The sequence below is a fragment of the Papio anubis genome, chromosome 3, assembly GCF_008728515.1.
Source record: "Papio anubis isolate 15944 chromosome 3, Panubis1.0, whole genome shotgun sequence".
NCBI classification, from domain to species: Eukaryota; Metazoa; Chordata; class Mammalia; order Primates; family Cercopithecidae; genus Papio; species Papio anubis.
The window spans coordinates 113,847,669-113,865,001 of NC_044978.1; the positions used below are offsets into that span (position 1 = coordinate 113,847,669).

Consider the following 17,333-nt stretch of genomic DNA (forward strand, 5'->3'; position numbering starts at 1 on the left):
TGAAAATGTCTGCAGATTTTCCCTTCATAGTGTCTCATAACCTCTCCCAAAGTTAGTTTCAAGGCTTAGAAGAAACAAAATCCTCTCCTTTGGGCTAGGTTGCTCAGATCCTCAGTAGAAAGATGAGTCACAGAGGGAGGCCCTCTGCATCTCTCACATACTGGGGCTTCACCCACTTTGGTCAGCTGAATGTTATCATGGGGTATGTTTGCACTTGTTCTCCTCTGTAGGACCTGAGGTGTCCTTTGTGATTCCAGTACAATCTCACTTTCCTTCTTGAATTAAAACTCAGAGACATGATCTTTATGAACTATCTTACTATCTTCAAGTGTCAGAAGCATGTCAAAAGTCTCTACTATGCATCCTGAAATAAAAAGAAAAAGAAAAAAACACAACTTGCTTTATTTTCTCTTTTCATTTTGTGTTTGTTTGTTTTGTTTGTTATTATTTAAGGTCTGGGATACATTTACAGAACATGCAGGTTTGTTACATAAGTACCATGGTGGTTTGCTGCACCCATCAACCCATCATCTACATTAGGCATTTATCCTAATGCTATTCCTCCCCTTAGCCCCCACCCCACGACAGGCCCCGATGTGTGATGTTCCCCCCACTGTGTCCGTGTATTCTCAATGTTCAACTCCCACTTATGAGTGAGAACATGCAGTGCTTGGTTTTCTGTTCCTCTGTTAGTTTGCTGAGAATGATGGTTTCTAGCTTCATCCATGTCCCTGCAATGGACATGAACTCATCCTTTTTCATGGCTGCATAGTATTCCATGGTGTATATCTGTCACATTTTCTTTATCCAGTCTATCATTGATGGGCATATGGGTTGGTTCCAAGTCTTTGCTATTGTGAATGGTGCTGCAGTAAACATACATGTGCACATGTCTATATAGTAGAATGATTGATAATCCTTTGAGTATACACCCAGTAATGGGATTGCTGGGTCAGACGGGACTGCTGGTTCTAGATCCTTGAGGAATTGCCACACTGTTTTCCACAATGGTCAAACTAACTTATTAATTACTAATTTATCTTTGTGGTGTTCTCTGTATTTCCTGAATTTGAATGTTGGCCTGCCTTGCTAGGTTAGGGAAGTTCTCCTGGATAATATCCTGAAGAGTGTTTTCTAACTTGGTTCCATTCTCCCTGTCACTTTCTGGCACACCAATCAAAGGTATATTTGATCTTTTCACATAGTCTCAAATTTCTTGGAGGCTTTGTTCATTTCTTTTCACTCTTTTCTCTCTAATCTTGTCTTCTCACTTTATTTCATTAATTCAATCTTCAATCACTAATATCCTTTCTTCCACTTGATCAAATCGGCTATTGAAGCTTGTGCATGTGTCACGAAGTTCTTCTGCCATGGTTTTCAGCTCCATCAGGTAATTTAAGGTCTCCTCTACACTGTTTATTCTAGTTAGCCATTTGCCTAACCTTTTTTTCAAGGTTTTTAGCTTCCTTGTGATGAGTTAGAACATGAACCTTTTGCTTTGAGAAGTTTGTTATTACTGACCTTCTGAAGACTACTTGTCAACTCGTCAAGCTCATTCTCCATCCAGTTTTGTTCCATTGCTGGCAAGGAGCTACGATTCATTTGGAGGAGAAGACGCACTCTGTTTTTTGGAATTTTCAGCTTTTCTGCTCTGGTTTCTCTCCATCTTTGTGGTTTTGTCTACCTTTAGTCTTTGATGTTAATGACCTACAGATGGGGTTTTGGTGTGGATGTCCTTTTTGTTGATGTTGATGGTATTCCTTTCTGTTTGTTAGTTTTCCTTCTAACAGACCTCTCAGCTGCAGGTCTGTTGCAGTTTGCTGGAGGTCTACTCTAGACCCTGTTTCCCTGGGTATCACCAGTGGAGGCTGCAGAACAGCAAATATTACTACCTGATCCTTCCTCTGGAAGCATCGTCCAAGAGGGGCACCCACCTGTTTGAGGTGTCTGTCTGCCCCTACTGGGAGGTGTTACCCAGTCAGGCTACACAGGAGTCAGGGACCTGCTTGAGGAGGCAGTCTGTCCATTCTCAGAGCTCGAACACAGTGCTCAAAGAACCGCAGCTCTCTTCAGATCTGTCAGACAGGGAAGTTTAAGTCTGCAGAAGCTGTCTGCTGCCTTTTGTTCTAATATGCCCTGTCCCCTGAGGTGGAATCTATAGAGGCAGTAGGCCTTGCTGAGCTGTGGTGGGCTCCGCCCAGTTCATGCTTCTTGGCCTCTTTGTTTATACTGTGAGCTACTCAAGCCTGAGTTACTCAAGCTTCAGCACTGGCAGACACCCCTCCTCCAGCCAGGCTGCAGCCTCGCAGGTAGAACTCAGACTGCTGCACTAGCAGTGAGCAAGGCTCCGTGGGTGTGGGACCTACAGAGCCAGGCACATGAGGGTATCTCCTGGTCTGCTGTTTGCTAAGACTATGGGAAAGCACAGTATTTGGTCAGGAGTGTATCATTTCTCCAGGTGCAGTATGTCACGGCTTCCCTTGTCTAGGAAGGGGAAATTCCCTGACCCCTTATGCTTCCTGAGTGAGGCAATGCCACATGATGCTTCGGTTCACCCTCCATGGGCTGCACCCACTGTCCAACCAGTCCCAGTGAGATGAACCAGGTACCTCAGTTGGAAATGCAGAAATTACCAGTCTTCTGCATCCATCTCACTGGGAACTGAAGACTGGAGCTGTTCTTATTTGGCCATCTTGGAAGCCAGCCCACCACCAAAGTAATCTTCCCAAAGATTACCAAAGTCATGTGACATAAAGGCATCTGAGTTAGCCTCTATTAGTCTGATAAGCACTGACTTTTCTTTAAGCCAATAGATTAGAGATCTTTCAAATAATTTGGTAGTGAAATACCACTTCCATGTGACACATACAATTATATATATAACAGATATAAAAAGGCAGATTCAGAAGATTTTTCATTTGCTCCCTTACTTTAGATCCTTAATAAGCGTTACAGGAGCCAACAAAAGGTGAAGGAGAGAATTACAATCTCTGGCCTTTTCAAAAGAGGAACGCACTGAACTTCAGAGATATCAATCTGAAGAATTAGAAAAAGAAACGTTTCTTGAACAAGCAGTCATATTATTTTAGATGAAAAAATCACAATATAAGATTCTTTCTCATATAAAATTAAATTTCTATTATCCTTTTTGTTTATCACAGGTACCTTTCTATATCTATAACTTTCCTTACATTTTTCTTATTTTCTGTTTCCTTTTACTTCATTTTATATACCTCTAAATAATCTTTGAATTAGACGGAAAACATTGACCTTTTAATTAAAAAAACACTTTTTAACATGTTTCTCTGTATTTTTTAAATTGGAAACTACTCAGACATTTAATTAATATCTATTATTTAATATAACCTCAGATTATAAATTATATGACAACTTTAGTATAGCGGATTGAAGTATCCTGGTAGTGGGTGCATCTCCACAGTGTTTCATCCCTGAGTCATTTCCGCCCTCTTACATGCCTTGGTTTCTCCCTTCAGAGGTCTGGCACCTCCAAAAAGGCTCAAAAGATGGAGTAACCAGCTCCCACATGTACTTACTTAATAACTACTTTCGTTGGGGGTTCCCTATAGGGCTGCTGTACATCGTAGGGGGTCAAGCCCCCAGACATTTTCACCTGGCTTCTGGTCACCCAGCGGCACCGTTTGCCTGGGAGAGGCAAAATGTCCTTTCTCTTCAGAGTGAGAACACTTAGTCTCTCATTTATCTATGGAAACAACAATTCAGTTCTTCACACAAATGTGCAGACGAGCCAATTGTGCTTAATTTGGGGAGAAAAAGCAATGGAGAAGGCCCTTTAGAATATACCTCTCAGAACTAGAAACCAAACAGGTTGCCCAAAAAGGGGTCATTCTCCTTATCTTTAGAAAAAGGCAATGGAAAAGATCAGTTTTAATGCACCTCTTGAATAGAATTAGAATCCTAAACAACTTCCTAGGAGGAAAAAAAAAAAAGGCAGCTCAGAATAAATCAAGAACCCGCAACCAAAGGGATGTTCAGGGCTCAGGAGGACTTGCCAGTTTCACTAGAGGAGAAGCTCAAAGTCAGGGAGGCTTTCCATGGGCCCCTACTTGTACCCTAGCTCTAAGTTTGGGAAGCTCATTCGGGGTCCTGACTCTTCTCTGAGGCCCCACATGTTCAGGCAACAAATTATTGTTCACAAAAAGAATCAAACTCTGTAAAATATTTGAAGAGATTTATTCTGAGTCAAAAGTGAGTGACCAATGGCCTTTGGCACAGACCATAGGAGATCCTGAGAACATGTCCCCAAAATGTCTAGGGTACAGCTTAGTTTTATACCTTTTAGGGAGACATGAGGCATCAATCAAATACATGTAAGATATATTATACATTGGATTTGTACAGACAGGTGGACACTTCTATTTGTCCACTAAGTTCTAACGGATGTTTCAAAAAACAACCTACATATGAGATCAGATCAGAATTTATAATATTGTTTTTGTATAAAAGGATAGAAGTGAGAAAACTCTTATATTCAATCTTTAATTATAAAATTAAGATACTCACCATTCTCTCGTTTTTCATTTTTCCAAGAGAGCTGATGTATCTGAAGAAATAGGTCACCTTCATTCACAGGAAAACTTAATAATCAAACACGTATTGAATTCTTAATCTTGTCTTTATTTTCACAGAAATATCATGGGTGTAAAAGAAAATGCCTTTCAAGGAGTCTCTTGATAATGCTGTTCAGCACAAACAAGTGTTCTTTTCTGATTATTTAATCTCCTGGTATAATCTGTGATAATTTTTGAAATATATGTATATCATGAACAGCTAAAGTGTATACTAATTTCACTTATTCTTGATACACTGGCAAAAATCCCAAATGTCTTAGAGAATTTAGGTGGAAATGCATAATGCCAATTTAAAGAAGTCAATTATTCTCTGAGAACTAAAATAAACTTGGTAAATAATTATGTTGACATAAATAATAGTTAAAAGCCAGTTCTACCAATTATAATATATGCTTATACTGCCATATTACATGTGCTGGCAATCACACAGGTAATATGGGAAGTTCCCATCTTTTGATTTGTTGATGGTGATAAAGTCTTTCAATTAAACTGGCTATTCTAAATAAAACAGAATATAGTATTTCTTTAATATATTTCTTAATGTGTATCTTTGATATGTCATTATTGTTTGATCTCTCATCTTAAAGTAATGGAGTTTAAAAAATTATTCTTAGTAATATAATAAATACATTGATAAAATGGCACCAAATAAAAACATAAACATCAGGGGAGGATAGTTATTTGGGTTAAGAGAAGGCAGAGTTAAAGAGTGTAGTAGTAACATGGAAAAACTCCACTTAAGTTGGAAGTATTAAATTTTTCTTCCCCGTAATACTCAACGATGGGCAAAGTAGTAGCTTAAAGGTAGTGTTAAAAAAAAAAAAAAAAGGTTCAATCCTGATTTGGAGTGGTTGCCTATAATCAGTGTTCACATGTGTACTACAAAACAAAAACTGTCAATAAAGAGTAAAAAGGTAAATGCTTTATGATTTTTACCTATTTTTACATATATTTTTTATAAAAATGGTAAATCTAACTAGTAGTTTAAAAATGATATTGCAGTTGATATACGAGTTGCAGTTGATATAACAAACTACACTTTTAAACACATTATTGTGAAACTCTTGCACTGTCACTGTCCCAATGGTCCACAGCTTTCTCTAGTTCTTTTGTCTGTATGCAGGAAAGGTCTAACCAATATCAACCATATCCAGACTATTGGCCATATCCAACATATCCACCGTATTACCTATATCCCTATCCATAGCCTTACAGTGTTCCTCAGTAACCACAGGACGTAAGTATAAAAGTAGACTAGGTCTAGTGATGTTTTTTACTTTCCAAAAATATCCATGCTCGTAGTTAAAAGAGGAAATCAAACACAAGATATCAAACAAACAATAGGCCCAGGAAGAGATGTGGGATGGTTTAGCTTCTTGAAATGTATTTATTTATACAAACACCTCTGAGAGAAAGTTTCTGTCCTGTTGTGGTTAAGAGGCTGGACTCTGGAGGGGAGGAAACCTGAGTTTGTATCATGTTCCTGACAATTACTAGTTTCTTTACTATATTAGTCTGTTCTCATGCTGCTGATAAGACATACCCGAAACTGGGTAATTTGTAAAGGAAAGAGGTTAATGGACTCACAGTTTCACATGGCTGGGGAGGCCTCGCAATCATGACAGGAGACGAAGGAAGGGCAGAGGAACTTCTTACATGACTGCGGACTAAAGGGCATGTGCAGGAGAACTCCCATTTATAGAACCATCAGATCTCCTGAGACTTACTACCACAAGAAGAGTATGGAGGAAAATGCTCCCACCATTCAATTATCTCCGCCTGGCCCGCCTTTGACACATGGGGTTTGTTACAATTCAAGGTGAGATTCCAGTGGGGACACACACAGCCAAATCATATCAACCTTGAAACTAGTAGTTTCTTAATCTTCTCTAAACATCAGTTTTCTTATCAACAAAATAAGTATTATAATAATACTTAACCTCATTTTAGAATTGGGAAAACTATTAACAAATATTTTACGTAAAATCCCTTGATTAGAAAGGTGCACAGTTATGACTGCAGATTTCCCTGCCACTAACTCTGTTTCAGAATGTTGTTCAAAACTACACCTCCTAAAATATAATCTTTGGAGAAGATGTACAAGCCTATCGAATGCCTAGAGGATCAAGTTCAGGCTGTTTCCCATATCATTAATGTCAACAGGATATTCAATTAGAATAAAATCTCACAATGCCCTGAGAAATATTTAAAATTCCATGAAATATTTCAACTTTGATGAATGTAGAAGTTATCTTTTATCTCCCAAAATTTGCTTTATTTTGTAGATAAATATTTAATATTACACAGATTTCAGAACATTTAATGTTGTGTATAGTTAGATAAAACTGATATTCTAAAAAAGAAATTGATGACATTTTTATATCTCCTTGTTGGTAGTATACTAGTGATTCTTTCAGTAATTGCTCTTGGATTTACTTAGGCCATAGAATGTAAATTTCTCACAATTTCCCAGATCGATCATTGATTATCAGGTTTTTCAAAAATATTTTCTTACCATTATCTGTTTTACATTTCCTCTCTATTCTTAAAGAATTTTTAAAATTAATATATTCTTTCCAATGAAGGTTTTTATGGTTAGAAGTATAATGATATAACCTAATGTTTGCATTTGGGGCATTTTTATTTACAATGTATTTTTATATATTCTCATTTAGTTAAATTTTAACTCTTATTATAATACCTTAAATATAAGAAAAATTTAGTTAGAGAGATTAAGCAATTGCCAAGTTCAGAGCAACATTTGTTTATGGAAATGAATATTTCCTTCATAATGTTTCAACTTCTTGGCTTCTGCACTATACAAACTGCTTAGAAATACGTCTCTTCTCTGTCTTTTCTATCATGAATATTTTCACGAGCTTTCTATTTTCTTCCACGTGTTACATCAGTGCTAACCAGGATATCTCTCTTCAGCCTATTTTCTTCTGATTCTATGCGCCCTTTCTGTATAATCTCTTCTAATTTCACAGTCTTGATTACAATCAATAGGCTTCTAAGTCCCCGGTCTGCAGCTCCAGTGTGACTTTCTCTTCATCTCCCACTTTTAGTCTCATATAATTAGTTCTCTCTTGAATTTCTCTGAGTCTTTATTCTTGTCTGACTCTCAAATTACATGAAAAACTCCTTAAGAATAGGAGAAAAGCTAGTCACATGGTATCTCCAGAATAAAGGAGATTCTGTCTTATTTACTAGACAATCACATGTTGTTCCATATAGGTCAACAGCAGTATTTTTCATTTTAGTAATTCAAACAGGAATACAACATAAGTGTTTTTTGTTGTTGTTGTTAAATAAGCACCATAGATTTGGGTAGCAAACTGTTCCATATTTTCATCACAGGAGATTTGGAGAATAAGGAAGAGGAGGAGGAGGAGGAGAAGCAGAAAATGGAGGAAGAGGAGAACAGAGAAGAAGAAGAGAAAGAGGAGGAGGAGGAGAAGCAGAAGAAGGTGTAGAAGGAGGATAAAAACCCAGCATAAATATCACTGTAAATACCCATTCATGGGTTGCATCCATAAGCAATAAGTGTATTGACACAACTGTGACAAGTCAGTAGCTTGTTGTTGATACTTCACTTGTAATTGAAAGGCATGGCCTTTTCAAAGAACATGGTGTTTGCTTATAGAAGACAAGATATCTGTTTTACTTAATTATAAAATATGAAGCCATGTTCTGGTCCATCAGTCTTCTAAAATGGCCTACTGTTCCTGGAGGATGAGACCATAACTAGCATGAGAAGGTCATTACTGTATTTGTAGTCTACCATGCTTGTTTCACCTGTCATACATAATCCCCACACTTCCTAACTTGGAGAAGCAGAAAATCGTGGGTGAAATAATGCCTGCATTTTGGTGTTCCAACATAAAATGCATATGCCTTAGGTTTAATTGTAGTTTTTAAATGAGCATACTGACATCTGCCATTATATCTGACCTGTTAGTTTGCTGTTTGGTAGTGCTTTTGGACTATTAGTTTGCTTTTTGTGCACAAGAACATGAATATCTTAGATCCACTGGAACTGTACCTAACATTGTTAGAAAAACAAACTAGGGAAGAAAACCACAGGGAAGAAATGAGAGGAGGCAGAAGAGAAAAGAAGAAAGGAGGAAATCACTTGACAATTTGCAATTAATTAAACCAGGGTATGTGTTTTAAATCAGACATAGTTCAGTAGTTACTGAACCATGAGATGGTGCAGTGGCTCATGCCTGTAATCCCAGCACTCTGGAAGGCCTAGGCATTAGGATCACTTGAGATGAAAAGTTCAAGAACTGTGTTGACAAAATTGTGAAACCCCATCTCTATAAAAACTAAAATTAAAAAATTAGGCAGGTGCATTCATGCATACCTGTATCTCTAGCTACTTAGGAGTATGAGGGGAGGTTTGCTTGAGCCTTGTAGTTCCAGACCGCAGTTACTATGATTGCACCACTGCACTCCAGCCTGGGTGATGAATGCAGCCCACGAACCTATTAAAAAAAAAATACTCACTAAATCCTATGTAACTCTTTTTCATTGAGAATGTACAGAGAATGGATTTGTTTTGTGCCTAGAAGAGACCTTGTATCTATGATGCTTAGAAATTCCATTCCAAAAGAACAATAATAATTTAAATCTAATTTACTTGAATTACATATTTGCCTAAATAAATAATTTACATTTTTGTATATTACCTATCAAACACCATAATTTCCAATAGGACTGTTCAAATTAGCATAGATTCATCTAATAAATATTTCCTTTCAAAACTCACACATAAATTCATTTTATTTTATTTTATTATTTTACTTTAAGTTCTGGGATACACATGCAGAACATGCAGATTTGTTGCACTGGTAAACATGTGCCATGCTGGTTTGCTGCACCTATTAACCCATCATCTAGGTTTTAAGCCCCACATGCATCAGCTATTTGCCCTGATGCTGTCCCTCCCTCCCCCACCACCAGGACCTGGTGGGTGTTGTTTCCTTCTCTGAATCAGACACAAATTAAAAACATAATTTCTATTAGTGAGATCAAGCTAAAGACAATGCATTTATAAATCTGTTATGTAGTTTTTCTCTCTTTAAAGTACACAATGATGGTCACATGTGGCACCCTCTGAGGAACAATGGACTGGGCTGTATAACTTAACTGAACTTTGGAAATAAGTTTTGAATACTCAGTTCTTAGCACATCAAATTATCCAACCAGTAGCGAGTAGGTGAATGTTTGTATATGTTTGCCTATTAATTAAATTAAAATTCTGTTTTTCTCTTTCTATCTAATGTAGTTATTTCAACAAATGGCCTCTATAAAGACATATGAACTCCTGAAAACTTCAGGGAAGTAAATTCAAATTTCTAAACATAAGAAATCAGTTTTATGTGAAAGATATATGACCAAGCACCTAGAATCTATTGACATTAAATATGAGAATATTTTTATCATATGGTATCCAAAAGATGATTGAATTTTGGCAAATGTTTACAGTCACTTTATTACTTAAAATATTCAAAGTCAATATAAAGGTAGAAATACAAGATAAATAATGATTAGTAGAAAAACTTCTGAAGTATAGAATGACTCCAATTTTATTATGCTAATTATCACTATTTACTAGATAATGTGTAAAATTTTGATAACATGGTAAGTATTATTTTTGACATAGCGTTGTTCCATCTTGGACATATATTTGTTGAAAAGTAGTAGATGGTATTCTACAGAAGCATCTTTATCACTGCAATCATTTCCATGCCTGGATTCCTCAGCATGCTTTTCCATTGTCTGACTCACTCATGGCTAGACTAACACTGGGATTAGCATGTGATGGGTCCATTTGCTTTCTGGTTGCTTTGTCTTCACAATGGTCTATTGTAAAAATCCCTTGGTTAAGTTTATTTTTAGAATTTGTAGAGACAGATTTTGGGCATTACTTTCCATCTCGATCATATGATCTCATAATTCATGTTATTTAGAAAAACAAAAGGGAAATTTCAACGTGTTTAAATACATCAGCCATCTAGGAAAGGACATCTATTGAGGCTTCACTGACTTCTTGTCTCTCCTCTTGAGTAAAAGGTAATATGTTCAAGTACAATCCAATAGAATGTCTTAGCATAAGCTTTTGTTTGCTAAAATCAATTGTAACTCACTTATGAAAAATGTATATTATCTATTGATAACTTATTATAAAGAAATAATGACAATTTATTGGGATCTGAAGATGACTTCCAGGTCTCAATTCCTATGAATTAATACCAGCAATCATCATGCAAAATAACTAATATGGAATATGGCAATGTATGACATCCTCTCTGATGGTGGGACCTCAATGGACTCTTTTTATTTCCTTGCCTAGATACCTGGTATCTACTTTCTTAATTATTAATTCTACATTTAACTTAAAGTAGAATTTCAAATTTTACAAGAAGATACTGATAAATTCTCTCTTGGCAAATGTATTATCATAAAAATTTATTTTTAAAAATTTACTTTCTTCTTAATAGGAAACTATGTTATTAGTTTTTTATTGACCTTTCCATCATTTAAAACAGTTCTGTTATAATGCAAAGCATATACTGTGTAAGAGTTAGCATCTCAATCTTACTAATTTATTTAACTCATTTTCATTCATTTGTGTTATGGCAGAAAAGAAAGAGTTTACCGTTCCAGATTTTTATTATTGTATTATTGTGTTACTTGGGAAATATATTTTTCAAAACCATTAATTATATATTGATTATCTATGTTCATTCATCTATTAATTTATGTGTTAGTAAAAGAAGACCAATTTCTTAGAACTTTTCTTTTTATTTTGTACTTGCAACAGAATTGACAATCATAACAATAGTAAAATTCTCATGCCTTTTGTTTCATAAAAAGAGTTGTAGTAGGATTTATATATTAGGTAATAGAAAAACTTCAAGAAATACATAATTTTTATAGTTAGTCCTATAGCAGAAGTTTCCATTTAAATGAGTGAAGCAAAATGAATGAATAAATAATATGGTAAATGCCATAAATCATGGGTTCTGCTTTCCATAATAGAGATGTAGGGCTCTTTAAGAGTAGGACATTTTATTATAATTAGACGAAAAATGTTACTGTAATGTTCTATCACGAGTGACAGGTAAGAGAGATTAGAAAAAAATATTTAAATTACCTATTAATGGATTACTTTATAGCTGCAATTAACAGGTAAAAATGCCATGTAATTCTAAGTCTTGTGGTAATTGTATTTTCCAATGGAAATGCTTTTGTTTACCTATTTATAATTTAGAAATAAGTAATCTGCTATACTTTTTTACATCTGCAAAGTAACTAGATTCACTTTCATATACATAATTATAAAATTACATATATGGAAAGAATATCAGAGTCCCAGATGAGGCTAACTTTGTTGAATAATATTATTTGAAATGTTAAATAATCTTCACCAGTTCAACTTCTCAAAGTTGCTACAAACATATTCCCTGTCAATTCTCTTCATTTCATTTTTCTCTAATCAATATCATTAATGTTCTAATTTCAGGGTTATACCATCTGTGCTATTCTCTAATAGAAATCTGGCTCATATTCACTGACTTTATTATAAAGCAAGTCCCCGCTGCTTGTCATTCTACTTTCCAAATATCTCTTTACACTGTATCTTAATTACCATTCTTAATGTCATTATATAAGTCCCCTGTAATGACACAAGAACCTAAGTGATCATCTTTCCTCCAGTTTTGTCCTCCCTACATGCTGAACTGTTTTCTTTTTTTAACATGCTTTCCTCTCCATTTTATTTCTTTATAGGCTCCCAACACCTCCCTTTAGTCATTCCATATTATCCAACTAAAGTTTGCCTTTCTTCGTTACCTTCTTACTCCCATCCTCTTGGTTTGTTTAAGATGTTCATTTGTGTGTTTCATTAGCATATTAATATTTCCAAATCACAGCACTCACATTTACTTATCAATTCAGGAGACCATGCCTGGGGCTCACACCTGTAATCCAAGCATTTTCAAAGGACAAGGCAGGAAGATTCCTAGAGCCCAGGAGTTTCAGAACAGCCTGGGCAATATAGTGAGACTAAAAACATTCTCTACCTAAAAAAGAAAAAATTCACTGGGCATGTTGGCACACATTTGTAGTTCCAGCTACAAGTGGAACTAGGGAGGCTAAGATGGGAGGATGGTTTGAGCCCAGGTGGTCCAGGCTTCAGTGATCTGTGTTCATGCCCCTGCACTCCAGCCTGGAAAACAGAGCATGTCTCCCAGTGCTTTGAAGCATAGTGTCATCAATAGAAGTTTGATGAATGAATGCAAGAAAGAATATGATTACTGATTTTTCATGTATGATTTTATAGGACTCAGCCAACTATGAAGTTTCTTGTCTTTGCTTTAATCTTGGCTCTCATGGTTTCCATGACTGTAAGTATATCTGGAAATTTTAAAGAATACATTCATTCTCAGTACTAATCCCAAGTGTCTCTTATTCCTTGTGTTCTGCATATACTCATGTTGACCTCAAAACAGCTCTATAGGCCGGGCACGGTGGCTCAAGCCTGTAATCCCAGCACTCTGGGAGGCCGAGACGGGCGGATCACGAGGTCAGGAGATCGAGACCATTCTGGCCTACACAGTGAAACCCCGTCTCTACTAAAAAATACAAAAAACTAACCAGGCGAGGTGGCGGGCGCCTGTAGTCCCAGCTCCTCGGGAGGCTGAGGCAGGAGAATGGCGTAAACCCGGGAGGCGGAGCTTGCAGTGAGCTGAGATCGGGTCACTGCACTCCAACCTGGGCGACAGAGCGAGACTCCGTCTCAAAAAACAAACAAACAAACAAAACAACAACAACAACAACAACAACAAAACAGCTCTATAAGCTTTAATATTTCCATATAAAGAGTTTCTTTGAATTAACTTATATAAGTTCTTTAAGGACTTGGAATAGATATTCATTACATACCTGCAAACACTCAAGCACAATTACTTTAATGTAAAAGTAAAAGAAAATTTAGCAAGCTTTTTAAATATGTGGGATTGAGAACTGTGAAAGTATCTTTAAATATGAAAAGCTCTAGGCCATCTGAAGTTAGAGATCTGAGGAAAGAACAAGGTACACTTAAATGGAACCCAAGTATTACAGGGTGTCAAAATATGAATTTTCAAGTCATTTCTTGCACAACCTAATTGTTAAAGTTAGCATAGAATTGTTTAATTCTTCTTAAAATAAAGCTGCTATTTTCAACCATAAAACAAATCTCTGTTATTTATTAAGTGTCATGGGTTCCCAGATCGCACTGCCATTTACTACTGTGTATTAGTAGGAAAAGCACTTGACCTCTCTGGAACTCTTTCTGCTTCTCTACTTCCACATTCTCTTCCTCCTCCTCCTCCTCTTTCTATGAAGTTAATAGAAAATTGGTCGCAAAAGAATAATAATATTCCAAACTATCCACTAAATTCTAATGAATATTTTGAAAACTGAATTGGTTATGATATCACAGTTTATCACATTATTTTATTATAAAAGGATAGAAGTGGAAAAATAAACATATAAGAAGAACAGAGAAAAGTATAATGCTTATCTCTATTAGCAAATAAAATATTCGTATGTTGGTAGCTTTTGAGCTACATAGAACATATTCATATAAAAAACAATCCAGTGTTTCATTTGTCAGTTTCCACTCTCTTATTCATCAGTGATAGACTTTTCCTGCCTTACATAAAAAAGACATATCAACCAAAATGAGTTAATATTTGAATATAGCACAATAATTATAGAGTTTACCCTTCACTCATTTTAAAGATGTCATAAAGCTAAAATAACTAATTTAGTGTGTCATCAACCAAAGAATGCCTCCATTCTGTTTAATCATAATTGTGGCTAAGTCAATATTTATACTTACTCTTGAATTATAAAATTAAAATATTAATTATTTTCTCGTTTTCTTTTTTTTCCAAGAGAGCTGATTCACATAAAGGGGTAAGACTTTTCATTTACTGGAAAACTTGATAACTGATCCTATATTCAATTTTTAATCTTTTCTTTTCATTTCACAGAAACATCATGGGCACAGAAGAAAATTCCATGTAAGTGTTCTTCCGATAATGTGCACTCTGAATAAGTTTTCTTCTCTATATATTCTTCTAGAAGAATCAATAGTTGTCTCTCAAATATATGTAAATCATTAATTGCTAAAGTGCACATTGATTTCATTTATTTATGATGCAAAGGCAAAAAGTCACAAATATCTTGTGTCCTAACAGTATTTCAATGGAAACTCAGTTCCACCTGAAATAAGTCAATTATTCTCTGAGAACTTATCTTTGTTCTGTAAATAATCACACTGACCTAAAGAATAGTTGAAATCCTAATTCTATTAAGTATAATATATGCTTAATGAAGCATAGAGGCTACTCATGTAATATGGTAAGTTTCTACCTTCTTAATTTTTGAGGATGATACAGTCTTTAAATTAAACTGTGCTAAATTAGACAGAAAGTTGTATTTCTCTAACATTTTTCTCACTGTATGTATATAAAGTCTCATATTATTTTGACCTATAATATCAATATGAATCTGGGTTCAAAAGTTCTCCTTACTGACATAGCAAGTATGCACGTTAAAAATGCACCAAGTAAAAAGATGCATAAAAAGGGATGAGGACTGTTTATGTTAACAGCACTGGGTATGAAAGAATGTAGGCATTGTAAAACAAAGTAAGATCACTAAAAGAATGAGATTAAGAAGCACCACTTAAGTTGGAAACAGTAACTTAATCCTTTCCATAATACTCAATAGTTAGCAAAATAGTAGCTTGGAGGTGATATTTTAAAGAAGATTTAAACCCTGGTTAGAGAGGTTACCTATAATCAGTGTTTCCACCTGTACTACTGTCACAAAAATATCAACAAACAGTAAATACTTCATCATTTTTACCTACTTTTAAACATTTTTCTGACAAAAAAGAAAAACGTAAAAGTTTGAAAATATTTATGTAGATAAAATAAAAGGTCTTAACAACTTTAACAATCTAAGCTTTTAATGACAGTTTTTGAGAAACACTTGTACTGTCATTGTCTCTATCTCCTTTTGTGTGTATACAGGAAAAGCATCATTCACATTGAGAATTTCCATCATATGGAGGCTACAGATCAAATTATCTGTATTACAATTGATATCCTCAGTAATCTTGGGGCATGATTATAAAGGTAAGCTGACTCTAGTTACTTTTCTTTCTAGAAGTATCAACACTGACAGTTAAAACAAGAAAAAAACAAAAAAAAAAAAAGCCATTAAGCCAACAACCATTCCAGTTTAAGAAATGTAGCATGGGTTAGCTCCTTCAAGTGTATTGATTTATATAAATGCTTCTGAAGCTGTAGATGTGTGGTGTTATTTCTGAGGTCTCTGTTCTGTTCCAATGGTCTATATGTCTGCTTTGGTACAAGTACCATGCTGTTTTGGTAACTGTAGCCTTGTAGTATAGTTTGAAGTCAGGTAGCGTGATGGCTTGAGCTTTGTTCTTTTGCTTACCATTGTCTTGGGTATATGAGCTCTTCTCTGGATCCATATGAAATTTAAAGTAGTTATTTCAAATTCTGTGAAAAATGTCAATGGTCATTTGATGGGAATAGCATTGAATCTATAAATTACTTTGGTCAGTATGGCTGTTTTCATGATAATGATTCTTCTTATCCATGAGAATGGAATGTTTTTCCATTTGTTTGTGTCCTTTCTTATTTCCTTGAGCAGCGGTTTGTAGTTCTCCTTGAAGAGGTCCTTCACATCCTTTATTACCTGTATTTCTAGGTATTTTATTCTCTTGGTAGCAATTGTGAATGGGAGTTCATTCATGATTTGGGTCTCTGCTTGCCATCTGATATTCAACAAACCTGACAAAAACAAGTAATCAGGAAAGGATCTCCTGTTCAATAAGTGATGCTGAGAAAACTGGGTAGATATATGCAGAAAACCGAAACTGGACCCCTTTCTTACACCTTATACAAAAATTAACTCAAGATGGATTAAAGACTTAAATGTAATACTCCAAACCATAAAAACCTGAGAAGAAAACTTAGGTGATACCATTCGGGACATAGGCATTGGCAAAGACTTCACGTAAAAAATGCCAAAAGCAATTGCAACAAAAGCCAAAATTGACAAATGGGATCTAATTAAGCTAAGGAGCTTCTGCACAACAAAAGAAACTATTATCAGAGTAAAAAGGCAACCTAGAGAATGGGAGAAAATTTTTGCAATCCACTCATCTGTCAAGCTCTAATATTCAGAATCTACAAGGAACTTAAACAAATTTATAAGACAAAAACAAACAACCCATCTAACAGTGGGCGAAGGACCTGAACAGACAGTTCTCAGAAGAAGACATTCATGTGGTCAACAAACATGAAAAAAAGCTTATCATCACTGATGACTAGAGAAATGCAAATCAAAACCACAATGAGATACCATCTCACACCAGTCAGAATAGTAATTATTAAAAAGTCTCAAGAAGCAATAGATGCAGATGAGGCTGTGGAGAGACAAGAACATTTTTACACTGTGTGTGAGAATGTAAATTAGTTCAACCATTGTAGAAGACAGTACGGTGATTCCTCAAGGATCTAGAACCAGAAATACCATTTGATGTAGCAATCCCATGAGTGAGTATATACCCAAAGGTACATAAATCATTCTACTATAAAGACATATGCCTACATATGTTTATTG

General features: G+C 35.4%; 2 protein-coding genes across 2 annotated transcripts in view; one reads left to right on the forward strand and one right to left on the reverse strand.

Moving 5' to 3' along the window:
• The window catches only part of CSN2 (casein beta), an 86,069-nt gene extending 76,719 nt beyond the window's left edge, over window positions 1-9,350 (reverse strand). The window contains exon 1 of the mRNA XM_017958782.3: window positions 8,980-9,350. The gene's annotated coding sequence lies outside the window, so the exon portion shown is untranslated. The remainder of the gene's footprint in view (window positions 1-8,979) is intronic.
• A 2,631-nt stretch (window positions 9,351-11,981) lies between these two features.
• HTN1 (histatin 1) lies at window positions 11,982-16,267 on the forward strand. The gene is given in 4 exon segments (XM_009207000.4): window positions 11,982-13,027; window positions 14,565-14,585; window positions 14,663-14,692; window positions 15,710-16,267. Coding segments are annotated over 4 exon segments (174 nt in total). The 5' UTR covers window positions 11,982-12,976; the 3' UTR covers window positions 15,782-16,267.
• Window positions 16,268-17,333: the final 1,066 nt, after the last annotated feature.